General features: G+C 43.6%; 1 protein-coding gene across 2 annotated transcripts in view; it reads left to right on the top strand.

Annotated features, from left to right (window-relative positions):
• Positions 1 to 7,013: 7,013 nt before the first annotated feature.
• Positions 7,014 to 26,359, top strand: part of ADGRA3 (adhesion G protein-coupled receptor A3) — a 123,672-nt gene continuing 104,326 nt past the window's right edge. For both annotated transcript variants that reach the window (XM_057309566.1, XM_026514509.3), the window contains exon 1: positions 7,014 to 7,279. In XM_057309566.1, the coding sequence (XP_057165549.1) occupies positions 7,029 to 7,279 (251 nt within the window). In that variant the 5' untranslated portion in view covers positions 7,014 to 7,028. The remainder of the gene's footprint in view (positions 7,280 to 26,359) is intronic.

Here is a 26,359-nt window from a genome sequence, read left to right as displayed (position 1 = left end):
AGGCATCAGAATTACGTCAGACCTGTCTACACAGACCTGGAATGAGAGAAAGGGTTGGGGGAGCATATTTAAAGCTCTTTCAGAGAAAAACATGCAGCCAAGGATCCTTTATCCAGCAAGGCTGTCATTCAGAATTGATGGAGAAATAAAGACATTTCAGAATCGCCAGTCACTAACCAATTTCGTAACCACGAAACCAGCCCTACAGGAGATATTACGGGGGTTTCTATAAAAGTAAAAAGGCCCTAAGAGTGATACAGAACAGAAAGTCACAGCCAATACAAACAAAGACTTTACTGGCAACATGGCATCATTAAAATCATATGTCTCAGTACGCAGTCTTAATGTGAATGGCTTAAATGCTCCCATAAGACGCCACAGGGTTGCAGATTGGATAAAAAGAAATGACCCATCCATTTGCTGTCTACAAGAGACTCATTTCGAACCCAAAGATGCATTCAGACTGAGAGTAAGGGGATGGAGTACCATCTTTCATGCAAATGGACCTCAAAAGAAAGCTGGGGTAGCAATTCTCATATTAGATAAATTGGATTTTAAACTACAGACTATAGTTAGAGACACAGAAGGGCACTATATTATTCTTAAGGGAAGTATTCAACAAGAGGATATGACAATTATAAATATATATGCCCCCAACAGGGGAGCAGCAAGATACACAAGCCAACTCTTAACCAGAATAAAGAGACGTATAAATAAAAATACATTAATAGTAGGGGACCTCAACACTCCACTCTCAGAAATAGACAGAACACCCTGGCAAAAACTAAGCAAAGAATCAAAGGCTTTGAATGCCATACTCGACGAGTTGGACCTCATAGATATATATAGAACACTACACCCCAGAACCAAAGAATACTCATTCTATTCTAATGCCCATGGAACATTCTCAAGAATAGACCATGTTCTGGGACACAAAACAGGTCTCAACCGATACCAAAAGATTGAAATTATCCCCTGCATATTCTCAGACCACAGTGCTCTGAAATTGGAACTCAAACCACAAGGAAAAATTTGGAAGAAACTCAAACACTTGGAGACTAAGAACCATCCTGCTCAGGAATGACTCGATAAACCAGGAAATAAAAAATCAAATTAAACAATTTATGGAGACCAATGAGAATGAAAATACAACAGTCCAAAACCTATGGGATACTGCAAAGGCAGTCCTAAGGGGGAAATACATAGCCATCCAAGCCTCACTCAAAAGAATAGAAAAATCTAAAATGCAGTTTTTATATTCTCACCTCAAGAAGCTGGAACAGCAACAGAGGGACAGGACTAATCCATGCACGAGGAAGCAGTTGACCAAAATTAGAGCTGAAATCAATCAAGCAGAAACCAGAAGTACAGTAGAGCAGATCAACAGGACTGGTTGGTTTGAGAGAAGCTGGTTCTTTGAGAGAATCAATAAAATTGACAGACCACTGGCAACACTTATCCAAAAGAAAAGAGAAAGGACCCAGATTATTAAAATTATGAATGAAGGAGAGGTCACGATGAACACCATTGAAATTGGAAGGATTATTAGAAATTTTTATCAACAGCTATATGCCAATAAACTAAGCAATCTGGAAGAGATGGAATCCTTCCTGGAAACGTATAAACTACCAAGATTGAAACAGGAAGAAATTGATTTCTTAAACAGGCCAATTAATTATGAAGAAATTGAGTCAGTGATAAACAACCTTCCAAATAACAAAACTCCAGGCCCGGACGGTTTTCCTGGGGAATTCTACCAAGCATTCAAAGAAGAAATAATACCTATTCTCCTAAAGCTATTTCAAAAAATAGAAACAGAAGGAAAGCTACCAAACTCATTATATGAGGCCAATATTACCTTGATCCCCAAACCAGGCAAAGACCCCCTCAAAAAGGAGAATTACAGACCGATTTCCCTAATGAATATGGACGCCAAAATCCTCAACAAGATACTTGCTAATAGAATCCAACAGTACATTAAAAGGATTATCCATCACGATCAAGTGGGATTCATACCTGGGATGCAAGCGTGGTTCAATATTCGCAAATCAATCAGCGTGATACATCCTATCAACAAGAAAAGCCTCAGGAACCATATGATCCTCTCAATCGATGCCGAAAAAGCATTTGACAAAATACAGCATCCTTTCCTGATTAAAACCCTTCAGAGTGTAGGAATAGAAGGTATATTTCTCAATCTCATAAAAGCCATCTATGAAAAGCCTACTGCAAATATTATTCTCAATGGGGAAAAGCTGGAAGCCTTTCCCTTGAGATCAGGAACACGACAAGGATGCCCACTCTCGCCACTATTATTCAACATAGTACTAGAAGTCCTTGCAACAGCAATCAGACAACAAAAAGGGATCAAAGGTATTCAAATTGGCAAAGAAGAAGTCAAAATGTCTCTCTTCGCAGATGACATGATACTCTATATGGAAAACCCAAAAGAAGCCACTCCCAAACTATTAGAAGTTATAGAGCAATTCAGTAACGTGGCAGGATACAAAATCAATGCTCAGAAATCAGTTGCATTTCTATACACGAATAACGAGACCGAAGAAAGAGAAATTAGGGAATCCATCCCATTTACAATAGCACCAAAAACCATATGTTACCTTGGAATTAACTTAACCAGAGACGTAAAGGTCCTATATTCTAGAAACTATAAATCACTCTTGAAAGACATTGAGGAAGACATAAAAAGATGGAAAGATATCCCATGCTCATGGATCGGAAGAATTAACATAGTTAAAATGTCCATGCTACCCAGAGCAATCTACACTTTCAATGCTAACCCGATCAAAATACCGAGGACATTTTTCAAAGAACTGGAACAAATAGTCCTTAAATTTGTATGGAACCAGAAAAGGCCCCGAATCTCCAAGGAACTGTTGAAAAGGAAAAACAAAGCTGGGGGCATCACAATGCCGGATTTCGAGCTGTACTACAAAGCTGGGATCACAAAGACAGCATGGTACTGGCACAAAAACAGACACATAGACCAATGGAACAGAATAGAGAGCCCAGAAATGGACCCTCGGCTCTTTGGGCAACTAATATTTGATAAAGCAGGAAAAGACATCCGGTGGGAAAAGGACAGTCTCTTCAATAAATGGTGCTGGGAAAACTGGACAGCTACATGCAAAAGAATGAAACTTGACCACTGTCTCACACCATACACAAAAATAAACTCCAAATGGATGAAAGACCTCGATGTGAGACAGGAATCCATCAAAATTCTAGAGGAGAACATAGGCAGCAACCTCTACGACATCGGCCAAAGCAACCTTTTTCATGACACATCCCCAAAGGCAAGAGAAACAAAAGATAAAATAAATTTATGGGACTTCATCAAGATTAAAAGTTTCTGCACAGCCAAGGAAACAGTCAGAAAAACTAAGAGGTAGCCCACTGAATGGGAGAATATATTTGCAAATGACACTACGGATAAAGGACTGGTATCCAAGATCTACAAAGAACTTCTCAAACTCAATACACGAGAAACAAAAAAACAAATCAAAAAATGGGCAGAAGATATGAACAGACACTTTTCCAATGAAGACATACAAATGGCTAACAGACACATGAAAAAATGTTCAAAATCATTAGCCATCAAGGAAATTCAAATTAAAACCACACTGAGATACCACCTTACGCCAGTTAGAATGGCAAAAATAGACAAGGCAAGAGACAACAATTGTTGGAGAGGATGTGGAGAAAGGGGATCCCTCCTACATTGTTGGTGGGAATGCAAGTTGGTACAGCCACTCTGGAAAACAGTGTGGAGGTCCCTTAAAAAGTTAAAAATTGAGCTACCCTATGATCCAGCCATTGCACTACTGGGTGTTTACCCCAAAGATACAGACGTAGTAAAGAGAAGGGCCATATGCACCCCAATGTTCATAGCAGCAATGTCCACAATAGCTAAATCGTGGAAGGAGCCGAGATGCCCTTCAACAGATGACTGGATTAAGAAGTTGTGGTCCATATATACAATGGAATATTACTCAGCTATCAGAAAGAACGAGTTCTCAACATTTGCTACAACATGGATGGCACTGGAGGAGATAATGCTAAGTGAAATAACTCAAGCAGAGAAAGACAACTATCATATGATTTCTCTCATCTATGGAACATAAGAAGTAGGATGATCGGTAGGGGAGGAAAGGGATAAAGAAAGGGGGGGTAATCAGAAGGGGGAATGAAACATGAGAGAGTATGGACTATGAGAAACAAACTGAGGGCCTCAGAGGGGAGGGGGGTGGGGAAATGGGATAGACCAGTGATGGGTAGTAAGGAGGGCACGTATTGCATGGTGAACTGGGTGTTATACACAACTAATGAATCATTGAGCCTTACATCGGAAACCGGGGATGTACTGTATGGTGACTAACATAATATAATAAAAAATCATTAAAAAAAAAAAAAAGAAAATAGACGACGATGATGATGATTTTGTTAGTGGATAATAATTCTTTACATAAATTCAAGAGAAATGTATGATATTTTACCTACTTACACAGAGGCATTTATTTTTGCCTTCTAGATGATATACAGATTTATTTTATGTATTTATTTTTTATTTTTAAGTAGGCTCCCTGCCTAATTTGGGGCTTGAACTCACAATCCCGTGATCAAGAGTCACATGCTCTTCCAACTGAGCCAGCCAGGTGCCCGGATTTACAGATTAAAGCTACTTAATAGTGATGATGATCTCCCACTTTTTCTACCCATCAGTGTGGAGATCTGTAGTGTTCAATGAGGTAGCCATTGGGCCCCTTGGACTATTTAAATTCAAATTTAAATTAATTAAAATCAAATAAAGTGAAAAATTATCTTACCTCACACTTACACAATGAAGCGTTAAACAGCCACCTGTGATGCCATATTGGACAACACAGACCTAGAATATTTCTGTCAGAGGACGTACTATTAGCAATAGATACTGTTGGGTTTATATAGTTGAATCTCAAAAAATGTTGGTTGAATGAAGTGCTGTTTAAATATTAATGCAAGAGTGTACATTGATGGAGATCGTTTATTTACTATTGAGAAAATTCTAGTCATAGATTCCTGGGAATTGATACCTTGGATAAACTCTGCTGGTGCCTTAGACCCATGCAAGAAAAACCCTGCCCTGGGCTCTGCATTTTAGAGGGCACCATCTTAGCTCCCCTCCCCAAGAGGAAAAATTCTACATGGACAAGGGATGTGTTCCCCAAGAGCTTATGTCCCTTTCCTGCTTCTAGACCTAATCCAAGGTACCCAGGACCCAGTAATTCACCGATCAAAAACTCCTGGGGTTGCCTGGGTGGTTCAGTCGGTTAAGTGGCTAAGCATCTGACTCTTGGTTTCCCCTCAGGTCATGATCTCAGGGTCATGAGATGGAGCCCCTGATTCCCTCATCTGGGGAGTCCCCTTCAAGATTCTCTTTCTCTGCCCCTTCCCCACTTGCAAGCCCTATGGGCATGAGAGCTCTCTCTCAAATAAATGCATACATCTTAAAAAAAAATAAAATTCCCAAGGCTACTTCTGGGTCCTGCGCAGGCCCCTTTCCAGAATTGTCCTCCCAAGGGAAGACCAAACAACTGATGTGTGCCCTGCTAGGCCAAGGGTGGCTGTTTGAGGTCAGAGTTTGGTATCCAGGTATCCATACACGTGCACAAAGGCCCTCTCCTTCAGGAAGGGAGCTGGCACAGGAAGCAAAAGGGGTGGAAGTGTGTAGGCCAAGGGCGGGGGTCTGGCTTTTTGCTCCCTGCCAGTTTCAGGGTGAAGCTGCGAGGCACAGAGATCTCTGCAGACACACCTGGCCTTGGGGGTTGTTAGGAAGGTACGTTTCTCAAGGTAAGAAAACAGAATATCTTTTATTGGTTAGCTTGACATATTTCCTGTAAATATTTAAATACGGAGTATGTCAGTCCTCATCCCTGGCAGCCCTACATTGAAGAGTGATGGAATCAGCTGGGGTTTCTCGGCTAGTTTGGTCGTTATTGCTCTAACTGGTACCATCTCAGGTATTCGTGGATGTCAGAGGAAAATTTATTTCAAAAGCCTGCTTGCTGGTCGAGCGGGACCCCAGTGCATCCTTTCCAGGGTTCACAGCTGGAGCTGCTGAAGGCCAGAAACAACTTCTTGAGAGTCCCCGTTCCGGAGAGAGGGGCCCGTTCCATGCTCTGGTGCATTTGGGACAAATGAGAAGACCGTGTTCCAAGAGAAGGCATGAAATCCCTTGTGGGGGCGCGGGGGTGAGATGGGAAGGTACAGTTGGTTTGGAGCACTTTCCCTTTCCTTGCTTTCTCCGAGTAAATTCATTCCTGATCTTCTCCCTCACTCCAAATTCCAGGCCAGGTCTCCATGGGCAGAATGGGAGCCCCGCAGGGGCGCACAGGGCGGCTTTGTCTGCAGGGCAGCACAGGGAAGCCAAGGAGAGTGGCCACCGTGGCTGGAGTTTGGACTAGAACTTTCTCCCGCCCTCTCCACGAGTTACCGAACTCCGGCGGGGCCCTCACAACTGCTGGCCCGAGGCCGAGGCCGGGGTCTGCGAGCACCGCGTTGTGGTTCGGGCCCCCGGCCCTCGCGGGCTGCGAAGGTCCGGGAGCGCGCTCGTCCTAACCGGAGCCGCGGGCGGCGGGAGGCGTGGGGAAAGGAGAGAAGGAGGAGGAGGAGGAGGAGGAGGGGAGGAAGGGAAGGGGCGGTGGCGGCCGCGGGCGGGGAGGAGCCGCCGCGGGCAGTGGCCGAGGGAGGCGGCAGCAGCGACGGTGGAGGAGGAGGAGGAGGAGGCGGCGCTCCCGCCGGGCCAGAGAGCGGCGCTGGGACCCGCGCGGCCGTGACCCCGCGGCTCCCCGGAGGCCGAGCGCGGCCGCAGCGGACAAAGGAGCATGTTGGCGCCGAGGAGGGCCCGTCCTCCGGCCGCCATGAGGCTCCGGGCGCCGCCGGGCCCGCGCCGCGCCCCCGCCCGCCCGGGCGCCGGACCGACCCGCTAGGCCAGCCTGCCGCCGTTCGGCCCGCAGGCCCCGGCCCGCCGCATGGAGCCGCCCGGGCGCCGGCGGGGCCGCACGCCGCCGCCGCTGCTGCTGCAGTTCGCGCTGCTCGCGCTGCTGGGAGGCGGCGGCGGCGGCGGCGGCGCCGCGGCGCTGCCCCCCGGCTGCAAGCACGACGGGCGGCCCCGAGGGGCCGGCAGGACAGCGGGCGCCGCCGAGGGCAAGGTGGTGTGCAGCAGCCTGGAGCTTGCGCAGGTCCTGCCCCCTGATACGCTGCCCAACCGCACGGTCACCCTGTGAGTAGCCCTCGCGCTGGGTCCCCTCCCTGGGGCGCTTTCTGGTCGCGCCGCTTTCTTTCTGCGCAACTTTGGAGAGGGGTCCTGTCGGCACCCACGCGCCTTTGTGTGAATGAAGCTGCAGGCAGGGGTGGTGCTGGGGTGGTTGACTTGGTAGGGGCGCGTCTCGGGGGAAGGCAAGTGAATCTGCCCCGGAGCCGCTTTCTAGTTCCGCTAGTTTGCAAAGTAAAAGTTTTCGGGTTCCTCGGCTCGCCCTGCACAGTCAGGGCGCAGCGCTTCTGTGGCTGCGCGGTGCCACGTGAGGATGCAAGTAAACATGCAGTCGGCGGAGCTGTAGCTGGTTCATTCTGTGCTTGGGCTCCCAGAAAACACGGACCTTGAGCTTCCGTGCACAGTAACTTACACTGCCGAGAAGTTTGCATGAATAGTTTGCGGAATACCAAACAACGCCGCGACTTGGAACGCCTGTGTGTATAATTCCCAAACCCCCTTGCCTTTCTCTCTCTTAGTTTTATCACGGTAAAAGATCACCTTTTACAATGGAGTGGTTATTAAGGGCGAGAAATACAGTTGAGGTGAGTCGTGCACTTTCCAGCCGGGTTTTCATGTGTTTGAGCCCGCATATTTAAAATCCCGAGAACTTTGGGATTGAAAACTGGGTTTGTTGAGACTTCCATCTCGAGGGACTTGATATTTGAGTTTCCCACCTGGAAGGAAAAGTTTTTGGTCTCGTAACAACGTTTGTGCTCAGATTCACGGTCCAGTTTTGCAGGTGTGATGCTGCCCATTCTAGTTGGACACTTGGAATCTGGATTTTATTTTCTGAACGATGAATTGGTTTGGCAAAGTTTAAGTGTTTCTAATGGATATTTTGTCGAAGTGAAGTATGAGCGCTTCTATGTTCTTTTGGTTGGTTTCCTGGAGAAGAATCAAGGCTACCACTATAAAAACATGAAGGCAAGGGGAGCAGCACGACCTATGAAAAGCTTAAAATATGGTTTTTAATTTAACCCAAATCAAGCAGGATGTATGGGTAAGATAAGTATAAATCACATTACACCTTTGTTCTCCCGTTTTCATTTGTTTGAATTACGAAAGGTTTAACACGGGAAAACTGGAGGCATGAAAATGGGTAAAAGAGTTTTTCTTTGACTCCTTTACTGATGCTTGACCATTTGCTAGTGGTAGCAGCTGTATTTATTTATTTCTTAACCAGATTCTTTGAAGTGGAAATTTTGGGTATGGGACCTTTAATTACAGTCTTGAGTCAAGTGGAGAAAACCCCTGTGTTGGAGATACCCCTTTATAACTTGGCGGAAATTAGTCATCATACATTTGGGTTCTGGATCATTGGCACTCCAGCTGATTCAAGTTTAGGTCGAGTTTTTCAGAATGTCAACGGTTTCAGCAGCATTAAATCGTCTATTTGTAAGTTGTTTTTGCTTTGCCGATTTTTAGGTGGTATAGAAAATCACTCTTCAGCGTATTATCAGTTAAACTATTTCAGTGAATTTTTTATAAGCTGATTAAAATATAAGTGCCTTTGAAATGTCATATTAATCCAATATTTTTTGCACCTGAAACCTCTTTAGATGAAAATAAAATTAATACAATTTAGTGAGTGGGAAGAACTTATAATTGATGTAAGGATCAGCTGATGTTCTGGATTAAGTTGGGTGAAGGTATATGGGACCTGGTAGAGGGTCTTCTGGGCCAGTCCCCTCATTTTACTAGGGACTAAATCAGAGAGTCATGGCGGGTTAGTGACTTGCCCAAGTTCCCATAGAAATTGAGCGGCAAGGTGCATGTCCCAGATTCCTGCTGTGCAGTTCACATGCCTTCTCATCTTTCCCCCGACCTTCATCTTTCTTCTTAGTTCAACAGTTGGTGTGTGTGTGTGTGTGTCTGTGTGTGTGTGTGTGTTTCCTAGGTAGTAGGCAGCACATTGAGGTTTAGACTAGGTGTTAGTTTTCTCGGGGTGTGGCAAATTACCACGCATTTGGTGGCATACAACAACAAATTTCTTTTCTCACGACTCTGGAAGCCAGAACTTGGAAAATCAAGGGGTCGCCAGAGCCGTGCTTTCTCCGAAGGGCCTTTCATCTTCTGACCTGCCTTGGATTGTGGTACCCCAGTGCCAGTCTCTGCCTGTGTCTTAAGGTCGCTTCTTCCCATGTGTCTCTGTGTTTCAGATATTGTTTTTTCTCTTCTAAGGACACCAGTCATTGAGCTTCAGGCTGACCCTAAACCCAGGATGATCTCTTCTAAGGATGCGTAACTTAATTACATCTGCAAAAACCCTATATCCCATAAGGTCACTTGCAGAGGTAACCAGGGGTGAGAACTTTGGACCCCTTTTGAGGGCATACTATTTAACTCACTACAGAATGTAAATTAAACAAGGTCTTTCTTCATGAACTTACAAGTATTGGGAGAGAAAGATTAATGAATTCAGAACAGTATGGTAAATGCTCTAATACTGGGGTGCACATGTAGCAAAAGGAACTCCGGAGGGCAATCAAAGCTCCCTTGGGACATAGTTGGTGGGATCCAGGATCTCAGGATCCCGAGCCAATTAGAGAAGGATGAGATGGATAATTGTGAACAAAATAGTGAGGAATGAGAAGGATGGTCAGTGGGATACCCCTCCCCTCCTTCCTCCCTGGATCTCAGGATCCTGAGCCAATTTGAGTAGGATGAGATGGATAATTGTGAACAAAATAGTGAGGGGATGGGAGGAGGGGGAGGAAATGAGGGGGATGGTCAGTGTGAGATCCCTGCACCTTCTCCCCTGCCCCCAGGCGTGCCCACAGGCTTGGAGGGGGCAGTGTTGCTTGTTGTGCTGTGCAGTTGATGTTGGATGTCAAGGGCAAGTGTCCGCTGCCTGGAGTGGTCAGAGAGGAGCCTGTAAGGGCCAGGTCAAGGACAGGCAATCTCTTTGGTTTGAGTTTTCATCCCTTAGGTATGGTGAACCCTGTTCAGCTGAGCTGTGATGTGGTTGCTGCAAAGAAAATTGATAGGATAAATTTTTCTTTTCTTTTCTTTCCTTTCTTTCTTTTTCTTCCTTCCTTCCTTTTTTTATTTCTTATTTTCTATAATGGAAGATAAGGTGATTTCTACCTCGTGGGTGAACTGGACTTCAACGTAGCAAAGAGCTTGGACCCTTCAGCTACCTTAGTGATCAACACTTATTTTCTTATTTAGCTGTGTGTATGGAGAGCCTGACCACTCTAGTTTCCTGTATCATGTCGTCTTTTGTATTAAAGAATTAAATTCTTTAATTCCTGCCCTATTGTTTACACCCAGATTGAATAAAAATTTAAATTTTCAATGTTTTTGTTGGAAATATAAATTACTCTATTTCTGTGTTTTATTTGAAATGCTCAATATTTTAAGTTTTAAAAAGTTATGAGGACTTCAGTGACAGCAAGTTTTACAATTTAGCCCTGCTTTTCAGATGTTTCTTTTTCCATAATGCTACACAGTGATTCTAGGTAAAGGGTTTTTTTCTTTCTTTCTTTCTTTCTTTTTTTAATTTATGATTTGTCAAGTAACTTAGGGACAAAGTCCATATTTTTCTCAGACTGCTCAGCAAAGTAAAATAATGTGTGAGTTTTGGTTTTTTGTAGAACGTTATGCTTGTTTTTGCCATCAAAGACCTGATAATCAGAGATCAACCAGGGCACCCAGCTTAGTGTCAGTTAGACAAAAGGGAATGCTTGTATTGTTTAGAAACCTAAAGCTAGTTGGAAGAAAGGTTTTGCCCAAAAGCAGCATTTAGGGAACAATTCCAGAATGTCTGTAATTAAGTAATAAATCCTGTAGTGCCGACTGTTTAAATGCTTTAGGAAGCCTGAAAAGAGGGGAGATCAGTGGGGCTATAGAAGCTCTGGTAGATTTTCTGTTTTCCTGGAGAAGTTTGGACTTGAGCATGGCCTGAGGGAAGGGAAAGATTGGACTGAGTGCGGGCATTCCGGAGATCCGGGTGGAGGTGGGGACCGAGTGGTTCTCTCCAGCCCAGAGGTGGTGTTGGGAGACGTGGACTGCGCTGGGTGTTTAAAACCCAGGTGTGGTGGAAGGTCACTTAGGGGAGCATATGCAGGTGGGAGGGGGCGGTGGCTCAGGCTGAAGCTCCAGGGATCAGTAGAGGAGCCTGAGAAGGCGCAGCTGGTGAGGTGGGGGACACGGAGGGGAGCCCGTGGTTGTAGAAGCCAGGGCACATTCAGGTTTGAAGGAAGGAGCGGGTGCCCCAGTTGAGAGATGCTGAGAGATCAGGACCCGGAGAGTGGAGTCGCTGGGCACTGGCTTGGCCAGCCTGGCGCTTTGGCGCCCTCTCTTGCCTGGAGGCCATGAGGGCAGGTTGGGGCGGCTTGAAGGGAGAAACGGGAGGATGGTGGTAGTAGCATGTAGATGAGGAAGAATTTAGGTACGAGGGAAGATTTCTTAGGGAAAGACAGTGACAGCACAGCAGAGTAAACTGGGGAATAACTCGGCAGTGGGAGAAATGGATGCTGGAAGGTGAGATGGGTGGGAGCCACGGACAGGTGCAGGTTTTGCTGGCAGAAGGCACGTTTCATCCCTGCATTAGGAGAGAAGGTGGTGGTGAGGCAGGAGGCCTTGGGAGTGCAGATGGGTGGAGTTCCTACCCCATTGCTTTTATCTTCCCAAAGAAGATGGGGAGGCAGGGTGAGGGAGGAAGGGGCAGCAGGTAGTGTGGAGAGGAAGGAGACACAGGAGTGAGGCGGTCCTTTGGGGAACTGGGAGCGTGAGCACGGTGGGGCTTGTGTCCGTTTCTGCCTTGTGATCAAATTCGAAGGGACGGAGATGGTCCGCTCAGTTCTTTGCCAGCCGATTCAGCCCGAGGTGTGACTAGTTGGGATTGGCCTGGCAGCTCCTGGCCAGGGGAGTGCCGCAGAGCGAGAGGTGCAAGCTGTGGCCTGAATTCTTACGGGTCAAAGTTAGGTTTTTAACTTTGAATTCAAAGTCTTCCTTACCTTTCTAGCCTCGTTTCCCAATACTCCCAGTACAAGTTCTGTTTTCTTTCCATGCACATTGGTTGAGGCACTATGAATACTGTAGGCACTGTGCTGAGTGCGAAGGCTGTTCGGGGAGAAAAGTAAGACGTACATAAGATGGATCTAAGAAAAATAATCCTTTCATCTAAGGTTCAGTCCTATACACAAAGCCTCTGCTTCATCTAAGTGTGCCTCTCATTGTCCCCTGAGCAGAGTTTGGACTTGGTTTCCTGTGTGTCTCAGGTTAGTCTGTCACTCTTGCCTGGAATCCCTGTCCTGGTAAATTCTGGGTTCTTCACAATCCAGCTCAACTCCTGCGAGCTTTTCTCTCACCTTCTGGCTTTTGATCCATCCCTTCTCTGAACCCAGGTAATGCTTACTGTTTGCCGTGTCACTTTATGTGACACTTGATATTGCTCTCCTAAAGCACATACCCTTGAAGGGAAGGACTGGGAAACCTGTCTTAGCCCAGTGCCTGGAATACGGGTGAGAACGTAATTGTTCCTTATTGACAAGAGTCATACTAACAAATATAATACTGTACGGTGAGACAAAAGGACAAGTGCAGGGATGGAAGAGGGATGTGAATTCAGATTTTTACTCTATTACGGCAAATTGAGAACAATTATTTATTTAAGTCAGCATTTCATGGCTGTAGGGCCCCCACTTCAAGAAGGGTATGTTAAATCCGTTTACAGTTACACTTTTAAAAAAAAAGATTTATTTATTTTAAATGTTTATTTATTTATTTGTCAGAGAGAGAGCGCGTGAGCATGCGTGTACAAGCAGAGGGAGTGGCAGGCGGAGGGAGAAGCAGACTCACCGCTGGCAGGGAGCCCCATGCGGGACTGGATTCCAGGACCCTTGGGATCATGACATGAGTTGAAGGCAGACACCTAACTGACTGAGCCACCCAGGAATCCCAAGATGTATTTAGTTTAGAAAAGAGACAGTGAATGCATGTGCACGAGTGGGGGGAGGGTGCAAAGAGAGGGAGAGAGAGAGAGTCTCAAGCGGACTCCCCACTAAGGGTGGAGCTCCATGCGGGACTCTGAGATCCTGACCTGAGCCAAAATCAAGAGTTGGCCACTTCACCTACTAAGCCAGCCACGTGCCCCTGTTTACATTTGATGCAAGTAATCTCTCGGGTTTGGTGACTCCGCACAGAAGAGTGTGGTGGCAAGTTGCTCAGAAATATCACAGAATTTTGGGCAGACTTAGGCATTTGGTCCATGATTGCAGATCTTAAGGTTTTTTTCCAATATGGTGAGAAGGTGTTATGTGACCCAGCCTCTCAATCTTGTTGCTTCTTGCCTGTGGAGTGTTCCAGCATCATCAGGAGTGTGTGAGGGAAGTTGGTGGGTTTGGCAAGGAACCAGAAATTAAAATACCAAGAACAAAAGAACACAGGAACGTTTGGAGATCCTTGCCCTGGTTCAGCTGCTTTTCCCGGGAGCCTGTAAACATGGTTTTACAAAACAGACAAAAAACGCCCCAAAACCAGAAGTAAAAGCTCTTGAAAGTAAGTCAGAAAATGACGGTGCTAAGTTTTAGTGTCATCAGTGATTTTTTTCTTTTCATATTTAGCTGCACATCTGAAAGCCATTGTTTTCTCTCTCTTTTTTTTTTAAAGATTTTATTTATTTATTCGACAGAGATAGAGACAGCCAGCGAGAGAGGGAACACAAGCAGGGGGAGTGGGAGAGGAAGAAGCAGGCTCCCAGCGAAGGAGCCTGATGTGGGGCTCGATCCCAGAACTCCGGGATCACGCTCTGAGCCGAAGGCAGACGAAGGCAGACGCTTAAATGACTGAGCCACCCAGGCTCCCCTGAAAGCCTTTGTTTTCTCTATTGGCTGTATTCCTGTGAAGGAATCCAAAATCCAGGGAATACAGCTCATTTATTGTTGTCAACATTTTTTTGGTAAACAGGCAAAAATTAGGATACAGAGTCCTTTAAATTTTAGTAGCTTTATTAAGTCAGTTTTTGCAAAGATAAGGAAGTGATAGGTGCATACTTGCTCAAGGAGGTTTTAATTGTTGCCTGACTAAATTTATTTTAAAACTTAATGTAATTTTAATGCTTTATGTGTGGTGTCGCTGGCAATTCTGTTCAAATGCAGACGGTTTTAGTCTGAGGAGGGAGTTTTCAAGAGAGCAAGCATCATCTCCCAAGCTGGGGTTTCTTTCTGTTTTTTCTTTTTTTTTTCCTTTTTTTCTTGTTTCTTCATAACTAAACTTTTTAGAAAGTTTGTGTGTCTTGTAAGGGAATTGCCTTCATGTCGGAGCCGGGGAAACAGAGATGTAGAGGGCATCTCACAGAAGACACGTGTGTGGCTTTTATTTTTTTTTTTTAATGTTTTTAAAGATTTTATTTATTTATTGGACAGAGAGAGACACAGCGAGAGAGGGAACAGCAGCAGGGGGAGTGAGAGAGGGAGAAGCAGGCCTCCTGCTGAGCAGGGAGCCCAGCACGGGGCTCGATCCCAGGACCCTGGGATCATGACATGAACTGAAGGCAGCCGCTTAACGACTGAGCCACCCAGGTGCCCCATGTGTGTGGCTTTTAGTCCCAAGCTGAGGACACGGCAGACATTGGGCTTGTCAATCCAGGGAAGCATTTCTCGCCCTCAGATCCCTCCTGTTCAGGGTCTAAAGGGAACAAAAGGAAAATTTAAGGGATTGGTGTTCTAAGAATTATTCAGAACAACCCCCCCCACCCCACCCCTGGTCTTCTTTTTCCTCTTTGTAAGCTGCAAGCCCAGGCTTAAATCTGTGCTTTCCCACATACAGCAGGGTCTGTCCAAACACCAGAATCCACTTTTGATATTTACTGTTCTCTAGTGGCATTCTTTTTCTTTTCTTTTCTTTTTTTTTTTTTAATGATTCTGGTATCCAACTTTAATAAATTTACCACATTCTCTTATAGCAGCGAATATTTGGGTTTCGTTATTCATTTCATTGGTTTAAAAATACAAAGAAAACAATGTAAATTGTCCATAGGAAGAAATTGTGTTCCCCAATGAGCTGTAATCTTCTAAATCCTTAATAAAAGGGAAAGTTTTAAAGGATTCCTTGAGGTTAAAACCAGGAAAGAAAAAGAAAAACATGCAGTCTTTCAAATGATCTAGTTTTGAAGAGACATAGAATGGAAAAGTATTTGGTATTTGCTGAAGTGGTGTATTTTAAAAAAATTGATGTATAGTTTATATACAATATTGTATTAGTTTCAGGTATACAACATAGTGATTAGACAGTTTTATATGTTATGCACTGCTCAGCACACTAAGTGTAGTTACCATCTGTCACCATTCAAACTCGTGACAGCATGGTGACTCTGTTCCCTGTGCTGTACTTTTCATCCATGTAACATTTTATAACTGGAAGTTTGTACCTCTTAATCCCCTTCACCTGTTTCATCCATCTCTCCTTTGGCAACCACCAGTTTGTTCTCTGTATTTGAGTCAGTTTCTGTTTTTTGTTGGTTTGTTTTTTTTGATTCCACATAGAAATGAAATCATACCGTATTTGTCTTTCTCTGACTTATTTCACTTAGTGTAATACTCTGTAGGTCCATCCATGTTGTTGCAAATGGCAAAATTATATTCTTTCTTATGGTTGAGTAATACTTTGTTGTATGTATACACCACATCTTCTTTATCCATTCATCTGTCGATGGACACTTAGTTGCTTCCATGTTTTGGCTGTTGTAAATAATGCTACAGTAAACATAGGGATGCATATATCTTTCTGAATTTGTGTTTTTATTTTCTTTGGGTAAATACCCAGCAGTGGAATTACTGGGTCATATGGTATTTTCTGTTTCTAATTTTTTGACCAGCCTTCTTACTGTTCTCCACAGTGGCCGTACCAAATTACATTCCTACCAACTGTGCAAAAGGGTTCTCTTTTCTCCACATCCTTGCCAACACTTACTATTTCTTGTCTTTTGATACTAGCCATCCTGACGGGTGTGGGGTGATAGCTCATCGTGGTTCTGATTGCATTTCCCGGATGATGAGTGATGTTGAGCATCTTTTCATGTGTTGGCTGTCTCTGTGTTTTCTTTGGAAAAATGCCTATTCAGGTCCCTCTGCTCATTTTTAATTGAATTATTAGATTTTTGTTTGTTTGTTTGGGTTTTTTTTGGTGTTGAATTTTGTGAGTTCTTTATATATTTTGGATGTTAACCCTTTATTGGATATCTAATTTGCAAATGTTTCTCCCACTCAGTAGGGTGCCTTTTCACTTCCTAGATGGTTTCCTTTGCTGCACAAAACCTTTTAATTTGATTTAGTGCCAGTAGTTTATTTTCACTTCTACTTCCTTTGTCTGAGGAGACATATCCAGGAAAATGTTACTAAGGCCATTGTCTGAGACATTGCAGTCCATGCTTTGTTTTTAGGAGTTTTATGGTTTCAGGTCCTACATTTAGATTTATCATCCATTTGGAGTTTATCTTTGCGTGTGGTGTAAGAAAGCGGTGCAGTTTCATTCTTCTGCATGTAGCTATCCAGTTTTCCCAGCACCATTTACTGAAAAGACTGTCTTCTCCCCATTGTGTATTTTTGCCACCTTTGTTGTAGATTAATTGATCATATAAACATGGGTTTATTTCTGGGCTCTCTATTCTCTACCATTGATTTATGTGTATTTTTGTGTCAGTATCATATTGTTCTGATTGCCATAGCTTTGCAGTGTAGTTTTTTTTTAAATTTAATTCCAGTATAATTAAAGTACAGTGTTATATTAGTTTTGGGTATACAATATAGTGATTCAACAGTTCTATAAATTACTGCACATCATGGTAAAGTAGTATGTAGTTTTTTTTTTTAAGATTTATGTATTTTACAGAGAGTGTGTGTGTGCATGTGCGTGTGCGTGCATGCGTGTGTGCATGAGCAGGGGAGGGGCAGAGAAAGAGAAAGAGAGAGAGAGAGAATCTCAAGCAGACTCTGCTGAGCACAGAGTCTGATGTGGGGTTCCGTCTCACGACCTGAGATCATGACTTGAGCAGAAACCAAGAGTTGGATGCTTAACTGACTGAGCCACCCAGGCGCCCTTGTTCCCGATTTTAGAGGAAAAGCTTTCAGTTCACCATTGAGTATGATGTTAGCTGTGGGTTTGTTGTTTATGGCCTCTATTACATTGAGATATGTTCCCTCTAAACCCCCTTTCTTAATTTTTATCATGAATGGCTGTTGTATTTTGCAAATGCTTTTTCTCATCTATGGAGGTGATAATATGATTTTTATCATTTTGTTAATGTGGTGATCATGTTGATTGGGCTTGTAGATATTGAACTATCCTTGCGTTCCTGGAATATATCTTACTTGATTGCCATGAATGATCCTTTTAGTGAATTGTTGAATTCAATTGGCTAATTCTGAATTTGTTGAGGATTTTTGCACATATGTTCATCAAGGATATTGGCCTGTACTTTTCTTCTTCCTCGTCGTAGTCGTCGTCCTCCTCCTCCCTCTTCTTTTTTTTGTAATGTCTTTATTTGGCTTTGGTACCAGGATAATGCTGGACTTGTGGAATGAATTTTGAAGCTTTCCTTCCTCTTTTAATTTTGGGAATAGTTTGAGAAGTATAGATATTAACTCTTCAAATATTTGGTAGAATTCATCTGTGTACCTGGCAGGGCCTGGGACTTTGGTTTGTTGGAAGTTTTTTGATTACATATTGACTTTTGTTGTTACTAGTACTCTGTTTAGATTTTCTGTTTCTTCCTGATTCAGTCTTGGAAGATTGTGTGTTTCTAGGAATTTATCCATCTCTCCTAGGTTGTCCAGTTTGTTGGCATATAATTTTTTGTAGTGCTTTTTTTGTAGTCCTTTATATTTCTGTGAGGTCAGTTGTCCTCTTTGATTTCTGATTTTACTTGAGTCCTCTTTTTTCTAGATGAGTCTTGCTAAAGGTTTATCCATTTTATCTTCTCAGAGAACTAGGCTCTTGGTTTCATTGATCTCTCTCTCTCTCTATATATATATATATTTTAAGATTCTTTAATTTATTTCTACTCTGATCTTCATTATTTCCTTTCTTCTAACTTCAGGCATTTTTTTGGTTTGTTTTTGTTTTTTCTTCTCTAGTTCCTTTAGATGTGGGTTTGGATTTATCTGAGATTTTTCTTGTTTCTTGAGGTGGGCCTATGTCCTTGTAAACTTCCCTATTAGAACCACTTTTGCTGTGTCCCAAAGTTTTTGGACTACTGTGTTTCCATTTTCATTTGTCTTCAGCGGTTTTTTGATTTCTTCTTTGATTTCATCGTTCACCCACTGGTGGTTCTGTAGTGTGTTGTTTAGCTCTAGTGGCATTTTTGATAATCTATCCTACTTTTAAAAATTGCTTGCTTTTGCATTCATTCAACAAAGTTACTGCCTATTCTGCTTGTTGTAGACTTAGGTGGGCTTATGTGACTTCTTATTTCTGGGCATGACTTTCTCTTTGGCCATTAGACCAGTTTTATCCTAGTCTTGTATGCTTGTATCCCTTTCTGGAACTCCACTTCTTGCCTTTAAACTGTGCGGTATCTATCCTACTTTTCCCTAGTTAGACTTGACTGTCTGGCTCTTTGTGATTTAACCGGCATCTTGCTCTGTTGCTGCACTTGGCTAAGAGAGCTAGAGATGACAGAGGGGTAATGGGTGGATTTGTAGAAATTTTTATAGGCATTTCTGAAGGGAAATTTGCAAGACTGGCTTAAGAAGACCTTGCTAAAGGAGCTGATAGACCTTTTTGTTCAGTGACCTGCTTTCCCCTTCCATCCACCTTCCAGGCACAAAACCTATTCCTAACCTCGTGTGTCTCAGATCTCTTATAGTACATAATCACTTCCATAATTTATGGCTGTTCTTTCTGAGAACTTTGATGCCACGACCTTTATGGGCAGTGATGATGTTTGTGTGAATCATGCCCCAGGCCCTGCATCCCAGCCCCAGGGGGGTCGAGGGGAGCAGCTGTCTCCACCTTCCTGTAACCCGGGTGGTGAATTTGTTGTTGAGGTTTTCAACCTTGCATGCAGTCACCTGGGAGCATGAAAAGCTCAGATGCCTGGGCTACAGACCTCACGCTCTTGTTTGATTGTTCCAGAATGAGGCCTGGATGCTGGTATTTTTCAGAGCTCTGCAGGTGATTTTGATGTCACCTGGATTGAGAACCTGTTGTCTAGTAGCCTAGTGACCTGAGGGTTAACCATTTGGACCAGCTGTCCTCCACTGCAGCAAAAGTAGAAGGAAGAACAGAGGAACAAATTGGGGGCAGCTGCCTCACCTGGGAGGGAGGGACTGTTTTAAGTGGTGCAAAGATTGATGGAAACCGAGAGACATTTTTGGTACAGGTTGCTGAGAGCTTAAGGGGCGGTCTTATTCATAGGAGACAGGAAAAATGCGCATTTGTCAGGTGGGGGGCGATTTGCGAAGGTGGATTTAATATCCAGTCATGGGGTTAGGGACACTCAGGTTTTAGCCTGTGTGGTGGCACCGAGTGAAGGGAAAGCCCGACAGCAGCAAGCGTTTGTCCGAACCAGTATCTGAGGGCCTGGTACTCAGGTGGAGCAGGCCACGAAACACTTAGTGTACCTTAAATCCATTAATTTAGATTTAAAATCGAGATTTCCTGGGGCACCTGGGTGGCTCAGTCGGTGGAGCTTCTGACTCATGATTTCGGCTGAGGTCATGATCTCATGGGTTGTGCGATGGAGCCCCGAGACAGACTCGGTGCTCAGCGGGGAGTCTGCTTGGAATTTTATCTCTCTCCCTCTCCCCCTGTACACTCTGTCTCTAAAATGAATAAATAATCTTTTTTTAAAAAAATAAACATTTCCTGGTCATAATGCATTATTAGTATAAAAGGATGGAGAAAGTATGAGAGGCCCAATTTCCCAAGTATATGCCTGCTTTGGGGATTGGGTTTTTTTTTGGGAGAGGTGGTCTTTACTAGTAAAAAAAAAAAAATCTTATTTTAGTTTGCATTGTTGATTATTAGTGAAGTTTAATATAATTTGGCATGTTTACAAAAGAGTTGTTTGTATTTGACCACCTTCTCTGTACATTTTTATTTTCTAGTACTTTTTATCCCCCCAGTCGATATTCTCGAGATTTTTTGAGGCTAATCATCTGGTAACATTTTTAAAATTATTTTTTTGCTGCTTTGGTTGGGACGAAGGAGGCCAGAGCAGGGGCATCCTTGTCATATTCTTGACCTTGTAAGTGACAGACACATTGTACAAACCAGGATAGGAGATTTTCTCTTTTCTATGCTGTGAGCCTGAATCCTCTCAGGCAGTGGGCCTCTGCTAGTTGCTTTTAGCTGATTAACAATTCAGATGATGGACATTCCTCGTTCTTAGTTTAAATAAAAATAAAAAACTACTTTTGTCCCCCCCCCAACTTCTCCCTTATTTTGCCTTAAGTTTAAATTACATAGTGTTTGAATTGTGCATATTTGAAATCTTTTTTTTTTTTTTGGTGGTGGTTGTTCCTGAGTAATCCTGACGGGAGCAGATCTACAGAATTATATATTCTATACAAAGAAAGCTAAATTATCCAGACCTTTAGAATGTTTTTAGAATTTTTGTTCAAACTTTTTAGATGACAATGCCCTGAGCATAAAGGAAATCTTTTGGCGAAATTGCTAGCTCTACATGAAAAAGCACTGCTTCCTCCCTATTTAAGAATGGTATTTGCAGGCCAAAATGTCTCCACAGGAGAGGAATAAGCATGCCCCCTACAGAGACTGGGGAGCTGTAGGGGATTCCTGGGGTCATCAGAGCTCCCCTAGCCCCCCCATCCCTAGTCAGGGAGTAATGCACAGTATGTGATTGTGAATTAAATTCACTCCCTATATGAAGATATTTCTGAATTATATAGTTCCAAATATGTGACCTGGCCTCCTCCAGAATGTCCGTTCCACTGAGGTTAGAGACTCTTGTTTTGCTCCCTCTTGCAACCGTGGCACCTGGAACAGTGACGCGTATTTAAGGGCACTTCTGTGATGTCCTCATAGTGGGGGCTGTACAGAAAGGGGGTTGTAGATTGTGTTGGGGATGACACTTCAGTCTAAACCCTCCTTCAGTTTAATCAAAGGAAGCTTAGGGCGGCCTTAGAGGTGCAAGTGTAATACAGATTCTTTAATGTAACTGTTAAGCTTTTCTTTCTTTAAGTTGGCTTGAATCTAAGTCTAATTAAATTGATTCATTTCCCATCAAGATAAGACTTAAAAGCATCCTTTGTTTTATTGTGCAATGCTCCCCAGCTCTTTTCTCACAAAGAGGCAAAGAGAAATTGACGAGTGCTGTATTCATCTCTAGGACCATGTTTAAGACAAATGTGCTTTCTATTAGATTAATCTTTTTTTTTTTTTTTAAACCTGCCTTTTGTTTGTGTTTTCTCAAGACCAAGCATAAACTCTCCCTTAATGGCCAAGCTCGACTAGAATTCTAAAGTCATTACAATACCGTGGGACTTGCAGTCCACCTTGACAATGCTAGGCTGACTCTTCATTCCTTGTGACTGGGTCCTGCCTCTTGTTCCCTTGCAACAAGGCAGGCTTCATACAGTTTGAGCTATTTATAATCCTCCCTCTCTTACCAGATTGTGAGCTCTTGATGGTGATATTTATCTCTGTATCTTCAGGGTCTAGTGCATAAGCACTCAGTAACTCTTCGTGTAAAGAAGTCTCATTTTCTCCATTGTTGTTGTTTTTTTCCTCAAGGAGGACTGGGGGAAGAATCTTGCATCATTCTTAATGAGGAATGAATCTATCATGGATAAGCTTGAGGTTCTTCAAAGAATACCCAACCTGTAAGGTCAAGGCTTACACTCCCACTTTTCATTTGATAATGGACAGCGTCTTACCCAGATGAGTTTGCCTACCACCCCTCCCTCCCCCGGCCTTTTCTTGATCCCGTTCCCTCCTCTCTCTTGAGAAACCATCACTTGTTTTTCCTGTGTTTTGAGTTTCTCCCCTGGTTTGTGATGTTTGTCCTGGGTGTACATAGCCATGCCTTTCCTCCTCTCCCCAAAATACCCCCTGGTCACGCCATGTTGGAGGGGTCACTCTCTTCCTTCACAATAAAGCTTCTTGAAAAGTGGCTTGAATCCATTGTCTTCATTTCTTTACTTTTCATTTCAGGTTCAACCCATTGCTGTCTAGTTTCTGTACTGTGCCCAGCCTGAAATCTGTCTAGACACAAGCATGTTCCATTCACTGCCCCATGGATCATCTTCTGGTCCTTTTGCATTGTGGCCCCCATCTCTGTTATCAGGCTTGCCTTGTTATCGAATCTTGGCAGTTCACGTGGTTTGGACCAGGAAGCTCTTAGCAGGAGACGGCTGGCTTGGCTGTGTGGCTTCCCTGCCAGGATAGACCACGAAGAGCCCTACGTCCTGATGAATGCCTTCTGAAGTACCGAAAATGGGTGTCATCCGGTTTGAAACCCCTGAGAAATAGAGATTGTCCACTTGAGATTATTGCCTGTTTAAAGAACCCTAGACAACTGTTCTGTGACTAGATTTTTCAGGGCTCCTTATTAAAAAAAAAAAAAAAAAAAAAGCTCTTCTCTCAGGGGTAAAGTTGAAAAACTTGTCCATCAGCTCAGCTAGAAGTTAGCAACCACACATTAGGACCGTGAGTATAAAAACTTTGTCAGACTTTCCCTTGTTTCAGCTTTCTCATGTTCTCAGGTCCTTGCGTTAGCGTTACCATCTTTTCCCATTTGCGTGATTATAAAACCTTTTAAATTGTGGGGGTCCTGCTGTCACTGTGTGAGCACAGGTGAGGGGGGATGACGGAGGCACTCTACGTGGTCTTAGTATGTTCAGTGGTAGTAGATGGTGGCAGCTTTCCAATGGAAAGTGTGGGGACCTGCCGTCGGTGAATACCAGGCTTCCCTTGTGCCTGGAAAATATTGCTGGGAGGTGAACGTCATTTGGCCCCAATCAGGCTCTCGCTTGCTCTTTTATATTTCTTTGTTTGCTAGTTTATGAAACTACGGGTAAGCCTTCATGGTTATATTTTATTCTGACCCTGAGTGGTTATTTTTGTTTTATTTCAGTTTAGGTTGGGTTATTTTTAGGAATGCATTGATTTTTCTGTTGGCATGTTGCAGGATAATAAAATCAATGGAAAGATTCTGGTCTTATTGTTCTCTTTCAAGAGCATGGGACTCAGAAAACACGGCTTAGCCTTCTGAGGAAATTAATTTGATAGACCTGCTGTTTCCAGTTTTGATGTAAGCTGCAGGAGTCATGATTGAGTTACATGGTTACAAACTGTTTCTATTGCTAGTTTAACTTTCTCCCAAAACCAGTATGGTCATTACATGGAAATACAATGCCGAGAGAACTTTAAAGCTGTCTATACTGCTCTTTGGCTTATAGAACTAACTTTATCTATAACAACCTTTAACTGATTTAAAAGTTGTAATGACAGCCAACATTCAGATATTTCTCGTGTGCCAGGTCCTGTGCCAAATCCTTCACATACCACAGCTCATTAAAACCACTTCATGAGGTTGGTATTGTCTCTGTCCGACAGGTGCGCCCACTGAAGCATGGACAGGTAAATTGATCCTCTCGAGTTACCTCTTCTGTAGGCTTCTGGCCCCGGACTGTGATCTCTAGGCCTATAATTCTCAGTATTATGTCCCTAAAAGACTTAACCGACAACTTAAGTGCTCTCTTTGGCAGTGGGGTGGGGGTTAAGTCTTTGTGGAACAAAAGATCTGGGACTTGTTTGCGTTGAACCGCTTCTTTAGTGATGGCTGGCTGATGGGATAACAAGGTAACGGAGAATCCTCACCTGCTGCGTGTTATGTCTAAGGAGCTGTTGAAGGAAAGAATTTGAACCTCCCATTTTACTATCGAATGGTTTGGGAGTGACTGGGGCAGTCACACCTAGGACTGCAGTGTGGTATTATTGACGATTAAATAATCCGTCCTTCTCTTGTCTGCGTTCTCGAGGTTGAAAACTTTATCCTGGACTAGTAATTGCCCTGATCTCAAGCTTAGCTGCCATGTTAAGATGGAAGGAATCATAGCAGCATAGGGAAGTAGTTGCCTTTTGGGTAGGTTTCCCTTTTTAGGAAGGGTTCACACCTACATGTCACAGTTGTGCTGGGTAAGCAGGGAACTGGCATTCTTATTATTTGATAAAGACAACCAGAAAGGAGTGTACAGAGGAAATAACTATGAGGCTGAATGGATACAGGGGCCTCGAGTTAGCTCTGTTACCAAGTAGAATTGTGACCCTTACTTAGCCGGTCATCATGGTCCCGGCCCTCCCTTTCCTGAATGGTAAAATAGGGTTTTGAAGCAGATGATCTTTCAGGGCTTCTGAACTGCTAAAGTTCTATGATTTTATATATCCCACTAAAGCAAACCACACCTGATAAGATCACAGAGGTATATTTAAAAATCCAGGGATTATATGCACATTTAATGAAGCTGAAATTGATTTATTAGAATTGATTCATTGCACGGTAATAGTAAGTGCAGGGGCTCTTTTCTTGGTGGAGGGGTGTGTGTTGAGTCTGTTCAGTCCTTAGTGTCTGGCTGATTCCTGAGGTTGCATGCTTTTGTTCACCACTCCTGGGACTAATTGCCCCTCACTTACAGGCTGAGACCAGCCCTCATTCCCTAGGGCTACCCCCTACATTGGGACCTTGTGCTCCTGTTAATTGGATTTCTGTTTTGTCTCTGAGTTCCGTCTTTAAGATCTTGGTAGGCTTTTTTAGCATCTGAACTCTGGCTGTCTCTTCGTATAACCCTATTCCTTGGCTGTCTCTTCGTATAACCCTATTCCTTCCTCTGTTACAGGAATATAGATTTTTAACCTCCCCCCCCACCCCCCCCCCCTGCCCCGGCTTAGTGAGTCGGCCAGCTTGTTTATCTCAATTTCTGAGTCTCAAAGGAATTTAGAGGGCGTCCCTAGCATTTGGAAACGTAGACTTTTTCTCTTCAGCATGGCGAAGATACCCTTCATAACTTCATACATGCAGACACGTGTTTTTCCCTTTTATCTCCAGACTTAATGGAGATCTTGCAGATTGAGTGTCACACAATTGTTTTTCTTGATGGTGTGCTCCTGCCGCTGACGGCTTTGCCGGTATTACTGCATTATTTACTACAAATCTTTCAGTGCCCGCGTTTCGGCTGATGCGATCTCACACCGTTCCCTGCTGACCCTTACTACCCAGCTCCTCTCTAGGAGGCCGGCCAGTTCCTGGTCATGATCCCTCCGCCAATTATACAAGTACAGTTGGGGGGGTCCTAGTTGACTGTGACCCCTACTTCTGCACTAGAACCTGGATGGCAAATAGGTTTCTGGAATGTCTGCACCGGTGAATGGGGTCTAGCCATCAGGAGTGTTGTGTGAGCTTATCAGGAAAGGGCTAGGACTGACTCACGATCTGCCCTGGGCACGGGACGAGGAGGTGGCGGGACACGTGCCATTGTTTGCCATTGGCCCCGGAAGCCCAGGACTCTGTTAATGACTACATTAATCGTTTCTTTGGTTTGATAATCTTGGGAGCATATGGCTTTTTGTGTATATCAGTGTTCTTTACTGTTTGAGAGAGTTTCAACAGCTACTTTAAAAGAGTTGCTTAACCACCAAATTTACAAAAGGTCTTGAGAGATTTCTTACCAGGAGAATTATTTAGATTCTATACTTAGTAGTAAGCTCTATCCTTGTCAAAAATATTGATTTTACTCCTCTGTGATAATTTCTAAAATGTGCTTTCCAACTATCTTCTAATAGAGTGGCTCCTAGCATTTGGACCAGCTGCCTAAGAATGTTTGGGAGATTGTATTGGAGGAAAATGGTGGGTCCTGTACATGAGGAACTCCTGCAAATTAGTAAAAAAGAAATATGTGCTCTATTAGAAATATGGGCCAGTAATAAGAGGTAATGTCTGCTGAGCGCGCCAGATCCTGTCCTACGTGTTTTAAGTGTTGTATTAGTTAATTCATACAGTTCCCTAGTGAGATCATTATTATTATTATCCCTCTTTTGTGTCTGAGGATGTGGGGCACGGAGGCTTATTCATTTCCCCAAGGT

The sequence above is a fragment of the Ursus arctos genome, unplaced genomic scaffold, assembly GCF_023065955.2.
Source record: "Ursus arctos isolate Adak ecotype North America unplaced genomic scaffold, UrsArc2.0 scaffold_9, whole genome shotgun sequence".
Classification (NCBI taxonomy): Eukaryota; Metazoa; Chordata; class Mammalia; order Carnivora; family Ursidae; genus Ursus; species Ursus arctos.
Note: the sequence above shows the minus strand (reverse complement) of the source record. Positions and strands in the feature narration are given on the sequence as shown.